At 37.3% G+C, this 8144-nt stretch overlaps 1 protein-coding gene across 1 annotated transcript; it reads left to right on the top strand.

The window, feature by feature from the left end:
* The first annotated feature begins 241 nt into the window (after positions 1-241).
* On the top strand, positions 242-4942 carry LOC129247674 (probable cytochrome P450 6a14). Its single transcript, XM_054886908.1, has 2 exons — positions 242-1325; positions 4501-4942. Exons 1-2 carry the CDS (start codon positions 242-244, stop codon positions 4914-4916), a joined length of 1500 nt encoding a protein of 499 aa, XP_054742883.1. The 3' UTR covers positions 4917-4942.
* The last annotated feature ends 3202 nt before the right edge of the window (positions 4943-8144 follow it).

Below are 8144 nucleotides of genomic sequence, written 5' to 3'. Positions count from 1 at the left end.
TATTTTATTTATTTATTGAAAATTAGATAGGGAAAGTTTTATTAACAAAAGGATTGACAAAAAAAAATTAGCTTCAAATATTTCATCATAATATTTTCCAAAAAAAAAAAAAATTAAAAAAAGGGTTAAACTTAGCTTCAAAATAATTTCTAATAATATAATATCAAAATTAAGAAAATTAGAAAATACTAAAGTTTTCATTTAACTCTGTCGTCCTGCCAGCCAAATCAAGTGTTGCAAAATGGATTTCTACTTCATTATCTTCACCTCACTCTTCTCCCTGCTGCTCAGCTACCTCCGATACAAGTACCAATATTGGGAGGTACGGGGTGTGCCTCAACTGAAAATGAACTACCTATTCGGCAACTTCTTTCGATTGGGTTCTATACACGGAGCAGAGCTCATGCACGAGGTCTATCAGCAATTCCGTGGTAGAGGCAAATTTGTCGGTACCTACATTTTCACCAAACCAATACTCGTCATACTCGATCTGGATCTAATCAAGTCCATACTAGTCAAAGATTTCAATAAATTCACTGATCGTACTTCTGATAGTGGTGCTGACGAAGCACTCGCCTCAAATCTATTTACCCTACACGGTGAAAAGTGGCGACCTTTACGCGCCAAACTCACACCCACCTTCACATCGGCGAAAATGAAATTTATGTTTCCCACATTGATATCGGTGGCACACCAATTGGAACAAGCCCTTAGTGCGCATATATCACAAGTGCCGGACGGCATTATTGAGATTCACGATATGATGGCGCGCTATACAACTGATGTCATTGGCTATTGCGTCTTCGGTGTGGAATGCAACAGCCTAAAGGATCCTAATGTAGAGTTTCGTCAAATAGGTCGCCGTATTTTCTTTCGGCACTTCATTTCCGTACGTCTACGCTTGCTAATGATAACATATCCTGTGCTATTTAAGTGGTTCAAGTATTTCCAAATCAAACGATTACCCACAGACATCGTTGAGTTTATGAAGCGTTTGGTGCGCGAGACGGTGCGTATGCGTGAAGAGCAGCAATTGCAGCGCAATGATTTCATGAACTTGTTGATTGAGTTGAAGAATACTAAGGATGCAAATGGTATGCCAGGCATGAGTATTGAAGCGATGGCGGGTCAGGTGTTCTTGTTTTTTGCTGCTGGATTTGAGACCAGTTCGAGTAATATGAGTTATGGGCTGTATGAGTTGGCGAAAAATCCGCATGTGCAGGAGAAGTTGAGAGCTGAAATCGTCAGCGTACTAGCGAAGCACAATGGCGAATTGACCTATGAAGCTATGATGGAAATGAACTACCTGGATCAAGTCATAAGTGGTAAGTGAAGTTAGTGAATAGAAAGGTGTGTGTATTTAGAGGATGTTAAGGGAGAATGGAGGATAAATGCCTAATGCTCTCGTAGTCACTGCTATTCGCTATAGAACTAACCATCTCGCGTTGAATGCAGTTTCTATTTCGATAGCTTCCTTTTGTTAAGTACTCAGGATATGTAGATAGATTGATTCATTGACTCATCGCAGCAGGTGAAATGTGATTAGTTTTCTCAGATCTAATTACCTTATAAAGTTGTCCTTTTTTTTAATACTTTCCTCAGCTCCCTATTTGGTACTATTTGCAGTTGTGGACCTTAAAACCATGATTTTACCTTCTAATCATGTCGCTACGTCTATTAGTAGGTGGGTAGGTAGGTGGGTCTCTAAACCACCAGTAGCCGTTTATCTGCTACTCTTCGTTAAACCATTTTGTTATAAATGCAAACCCATTGATCTGGTCCAGTTTTTGATGGCGCCACCTCTTTAATAAGTCAGTGCGTTGGAAGCCACATTCCTAGTTGACTTCCAGTGAAAGCTTGGAGACAGTCAGTTCAGTGTAAGCGACCAAAGAGCTAATATCAAATTTTGTTTTAAAATCGGTAAAACGTTTACCGAAACATTTGAATTGATGAAAAAAGTTTATGGCGATGATCGTCTATCCCGTGCCAGAGTTCATCAGTGGTTTACACGTTTCAGATATGCTTGTGTGAACATAAATGACAAGGAACATACGGGCCCAAAATCAGGGACCACCGAAAACTCCATCGAAATTGTTCGTAAATTTATCAAAAATCAACCGAAATCATCGTTGAAATTCATGGAATCGGAGTTGAATATTTCCAAAACATCGATTTAGCGCATTTTAACTGGTCACTTGAGCTTACGAAAGGTCTGTGCACGTTTCATTCCGCACAAGTTAACTGCGGACCGAAAATTGCTCAGAATTCAACATTCGAAAGAAGTCATTAAAGGGGCGACAACTTCCTTGACAACATTATTACTGCTGATGAAACGTGGTGTTTCCAACAAGAACCTGAAATCAAGCGTCAAAGTGCCAAATGCAAGGCCCCAGACGAGCCACCACCCAAAACATCGCGTTTGGAGAAGTCAAAAATCAAGTCGATGCTCATTTGTTTTTACGATTCCAAAGGAGTTGTTCACAAGGAGTTCGTGCCAATGGGCTAATTCGTCAATACAATTTTCTATCTTGGCGTTTTGAAGCAATTGCAGCATCGCATTCGTCGACTTCGCCCTGAATACCGCGAAGGAGAAAGCTGGCGCTTTTTCCATACCAATGCACCATCTCATCGATCCACTCTTGTGACTGATTTTTTGACTAGAAATCGAATTTTAACCATCAATCACTCACCGTCTTCGCCTGATATGGCTCCCTTTTACTTCTACCTTTTCGGAAAATTGCAATAGACCATGAAAGGAAAACGTTTTGCGTCCGTAGAGGCCATCAAAAAGGCTTGTACCGACATCCTGAACGACATTCCGGTCAGTGACTTGAAAAACACTCTTTCGAAAAGCTTTTAGATCGCGCAAAACAGTGTATTGAGGCTGGAGGGGACTATTTTGAATAAATAAACTTGAAGTTATCGGAACGAAAGTCCTCCCGTTTTTATTTTAGCTCGGACTAGTTTATGTAGGACTTCACCTTGGATATCCCTAAGGTCATCGATATCATTCAAGAAAGTATCTAAGCCTCATGGCATGTCACGCGGAACAGTAACAGTACTAATTCTTGCATCTTCTGCCAAAATGAGGTGCATTCAATCTTCGCGCATGTCGACCTAGCAAACAATGTCCTTTGATAAAAGCAACTAACATAGAGACGTTTTCCTTAATCATAATTAAGTTGCACCTTTGAGCGCCTGATGTCCAATTTTGACCAAACTCTTTTTGCAGCATTGCATGTCAGGCTATCAACCCGTTTTGGCTGTGTTGGCTGAAATATCTTAGTTTGGCCTCCACATTTTTTGCAAAGGAACGTGCATTTAATATCTACTGCCAGGCGCCTTCTCACTTTAGGTCGCTCTCAAGCGTATATGCGGAAGCTACCCAGAGCATACTTGGCAAGTCGTGAACTGCTTCAACCAATCCTGCCAAGTGAATAGGGATCAGGTACTTTCTCCACCTGCGTGGTATTCTATGCATTGAACCATCCTTCTACTGGCTTACCTTCACCGGCTTACTATAATAACTCGAACTGCGCCCTTTATTGACTCCTTCTCCCAAATGCTGCATGTGTGGCCCCAGAAGTTCCATTTGTTCATTGTCACGGAAGGTACTTCGTAAGTTTACAACTTTTCAGTGGCTGAAGGTCGATCATAATATTGATGAGAGCAGATATGTCCAGCTGAACGCTGCGTGTCATTATAATTGCAACTGTCATCCACAAAAGAGAAAAGGTTAGTTTTGAGGCATTTTCGTGTGCAACAGATTCTCTTACAGTTATCAGATGATGTCAGCATGAAATCTGCAATATTTTCTCCGTTCAAGATTTTAAAAGTTTTGGGAGCATAGCGTGGGCATTGATGTTTGGTGAACTGTTTTGGCCAAATATAATTCAGTATTTTCGAAATACCCCATTGCAATTGTGTTAAGCAGTAGTTTGTGCCGCCATAGCTTCTTTCTAACAACATCGTAAGAATGGGTATTAACTCATATGTCCATCTACCCTTAGGTGATCTGTTTCGCCGGTCTTGACAGAGGCCATCGAACGATGCTGCAATATCTCTACGCCTTACGGTAGAGAGTTCGGTTACCTTTATATATACTCTCCGCAGTTCTTTTACCAAAATGTCTACCGGGATTAGTCCTGCAGTGACGGAGAAAGTATCATCGGAAAGTGTACGGAAGCCGCAGATAGTCCGCAAAGCACTAAGCCCATAGACGGCGAATCTTGCTCGATAGCTTTGTTGTTGCTTTTACATGCAAATTTTTCGTCAAGTGAGCAGAACTTAGAGATAGTGAGCAGAGAAGTGGTGAATCGAAGGTGCTTATTATGTATCTTAACGCGTTCGACCCCACCATTTCCAGAGAGCAATTTCGTCTATTTGTAGGAAATATTCAGATTAAAGCAAGAAAAGCCGCGGTCGAAGGGATTAATCATTTATTTTTCTTTGTTTGATGACATAAATTATTATAAATTCTTAACCGCTTTCTACTTTCAGAAACTCTACGCAAATATCCAGCACTGGCCGCGCTTACCCGTGTCTCAGTCGAGGAGTACAGATTGCCCGATACGAATATTATACTCGAGAAAGGCATAAGAGTGCATATACCAGTGAAGGAGTTACACTACGATCCAGATATCTATGAAAATCCCGAAGAATTTCGTCCCGAGCGCTTCAGTCCAGAAGAAGTGCAAAAGCGTCACCCGCAAGCTTTTCTCGGCTTCGGCGATGGACCACGCAATTGTATTGGCCTACGTTTTGCGCGCATGCAAGTGCGCGTAGGATTGATAACTCTACTGAAATCTTATCGCTTCAGCTTATCTGAGAAGACACCAACACAAATAGAATTTGCAAAATTTAGTTTAGTAAGAGTGCCGGAGGCTGGCATTTTGCTGAAGGTAGAAAAATTGTAAAGATCATAAAGTGCGTTGGCGTCAACAAAAACTTGAAAATATGGATGTTCATGTTCAAGATAAATAACAAGTGAGATAAGAGAATTAAATAAAGAATAAAAATTCAAATAAACTCATAATTATCAGATATTTATTGTAGTTGATAAGCGCGTAATTGTGATTTTCTTAACTAACCTACAACTATTGTATTTTGATATTAGGAAGTCGCTAGGAGTGAAATCTGGTGAATTCGGTGGATACTCCAACAATTCAAACTTTAATTCATGGATTTTAGACATTGTCAAAATGCTCTTGTGACACGATGCATTGTCTTTTTTTCTTTTGCAAATTGTGACTGCTTTCACCAAATGCTTTTCCCTCAGTTGGTTTAAAAGGTTACAATAGTATTCAGAATTTATTGTATTAGCATTTTCAGATAACCCACAAACAAAATTCCTTTCGCTTCCCAAAAACACTGATGCTAACACCTTACTGGCCGGTTTCTGGAAACAAACTCGTTTCGGAGCCAAAGAACCAGGCTCACACCATCATGGCTATGGCCCCAAGTCTCACTCATAGTGACAAATCGCTGCACCAAATCAACTTCATCCTTTCGAAAATACCCTAAAAATTGCTGAGAAAGCCTTTGAATCCGGCTTTCTGTTCCACGGGTTTTTGTTCCACTGTTAGTGAATGCGGCACCCATTGTGTACACAGCATTCTGAAATCCAATACTTCAGTGAAAATACTATTAAAATACTGCCCAATGAGATGCCTAGAGTCTCTAGATGCTTTCCATTTAAATTCAACCGGACTATTCGGGTCATGTTCTTCGATTTCGATGTAACTTAAATATGTTGCTCTCTGGTCAAAATAATGAGACACGTATTTTTTTGTTCGCCCGAAAAAATTTTTTTTCAAGAGTTATCGGCAATTTTGTTTTTCGCCTCAAACTCGATTTTTTTTAATTATATAAGAAAATTTTTTTTTAAATGCCCATAACTTAGTCAAAAATGAACCGATTTTAATAATTTTGGGTTCAAAATGATCGTAATTACATACACAAGCGACTTCATGTAGAAACAATTGCAAAAAAGTAGTTGAAATTTTTTTATTTAGCAAAAAAGAAAAAAAATTGAAATTTTTTCGAAATTCAATATTTCAAAAAGAGTATTTTTTTTTTTTTATAACTTTTTCCAAATCAAAAGGACATCTCAAACTTTAATTAAGCTGCATGCCTAGTAGCTAAAATGCGTTGTTTTTGAGTAATGAATTTTTGAGTAAACACCCTGTTTCGCAGTTTTTGTTTTTTGCAAAAGAAAAAATTTTCAACTACTTTTTGCAACTATTTCTCCATGAAATCGCTTATGTAAGTAATTACGATTATTTTGAACCCAGAATCATTCAAATCGGCTTATTTTTGACTAAGCTATGAGCAATTAAAAAAAAATTTCTTATATAGATTCTTTCCATTTCAATTCAAAAGGGCTTTTCGGGACATGTTCTTCGATTTCGATGTAACTCAAATATGTTGCTCTCTGGTCAAAATAATGAGACACGTATTTTTTTTTTCGCCCAAAAAAAATTTTTTTCTAGCTTTATCGGCAATTTTGTTTTTCGGCTCAAAATCGATTTTTTTTAATAATATAAGATTTTTTTTTTTAAATGCTCATAACTTAGTCAAAAATGAACCGATTTTAATAATTTTGGGTTCAAAATGATCGTCATTACTTACACGAGCGATTTCATATAGAAATAGTTGCAAAAAAGTAGTTGAAAATTTTTTATTTTGCGAAAAACAAAAAGTGCGAAACAGGGTGTTTACTCAAAAATTCATTACTCAAAAACAACTCATTTTAGCTACTAGGCATGCAGCTCAATTAAAGTTTGAGATGTCCTTTTGATTTGGAAAAAGTTATAAAAAAAAAAAAAATACACTTTTTGAAATATTGAATTTCGAAAACATTTCAATTTTTTTTCTTTTTTGCTAAATAAAAAAATTTCAACTACTTTTTTGCAATTGTTTCTACATGAAGTCGCTTGTGTATGTAATTACGATCATTTTGAACCCAAAATTATTAAAATCGGTTCATTTTTGACTAAGTTATGGGCATTTAAAAAAAAAATTTTCTTATATAATTAAAAAAAATCGAGTTTGAGGCGAAAAACAAAATTGCCGATAACTCTTGAAAAAAAATTTTTTCGGGCGAACAAAAAAATACGTGTCTCATTATTTTGACCAGAGAGCAACATATTTAAGTTACATCGAAATCGAAGAACATGACCCGAATAGCCCGGTTGAATTTAAATGGAAAGCATCTCTACTAAATTTCTTTCAGTGACTCGGCGATTTTCGATGATTTTAATAGCTAATATCACCAAGAATTCAATTGAAATTAAAAGCTCTGTTAAGTCTTTTGTTAGCCCCCTAGTTTTCAATTGTTTACTATGCAGCTCTCTTGAAAAATATTTATTATTTCAAAGTAAATACACGACAAGGATGATAAATTACCAATTTTGGTCATACGCTTTGGTGAAAAATAAAAGTGAGAGAGTAACTTCGAAAGCCACCCCACAGCAATAGAATTTTGCCCACTAATTTCACATTCGTTCAATCGATCAATCATTGTTCAGACGCCAACGAAGCAACGTATATCACCAACACAATCTTAGTTTTTTCGTAGGCAAACCTCTTTTAATGACTCCTGTTCCATCAGCCAATCAGCTGATTCTTTCAAATCCACTGAGAGCCGGTTAACGTTCTGATCTTGCCCACATCTCTACAAATCTTTTCCCCATAAATACACGGCATATGCTGCTTTGTCATTAAAGCATATGTATACAAAAGAGTAGTGAGTAACACAAAAACAAATCAGCAGGTAGTAGAAATAAGAGAGCATGCATTTTTCATCTTTGCTTTACTACTTACTCCCCCGCTTAGTGAAATTACATAAGGCCACGGCGAAATGGATTCTTTAAAAATATGCTCATTTATTATAAAAATTTTAATTGTAGTAAGCAATAAATGATAAATTTGGTATTTATTTTTATGGCTTGGTAACATTTTTTGTCTAACAGACAAAGGGCGTTCATAATAATTAGAATAAATTATGTAAAGAACTAGTTGTATGATGTAAGGACAGCTTAGACACGTAATATAACGCCTTGGACAATCTCTAGGCGGCTTTGGTGAAAAACAAATAATAATAATCAACGCGATTTTCTTCATGTTAACTTATTGCAAAGAAA

Source organism: Anastrepha obliqua, chromosome 5, assembly GCF_027943255.1.
Source record: "Anastrepha obliqua isolate idAnaObli1 chromosome 5, idAnaObli1_1.0, whole genome shotgun sequence".
Lineage (NCBI taxonomy): Eukaryota > Metazoa > Arthropoda > Insecta > Diptera > Tephritidae > Anastrepha > Anastrepha obliqua.
The sequence above is the reverse complement of the archived record's forward strand: the minus strand, read 5'-3'. Positions and strand labels throughout refer to the sequence as shown.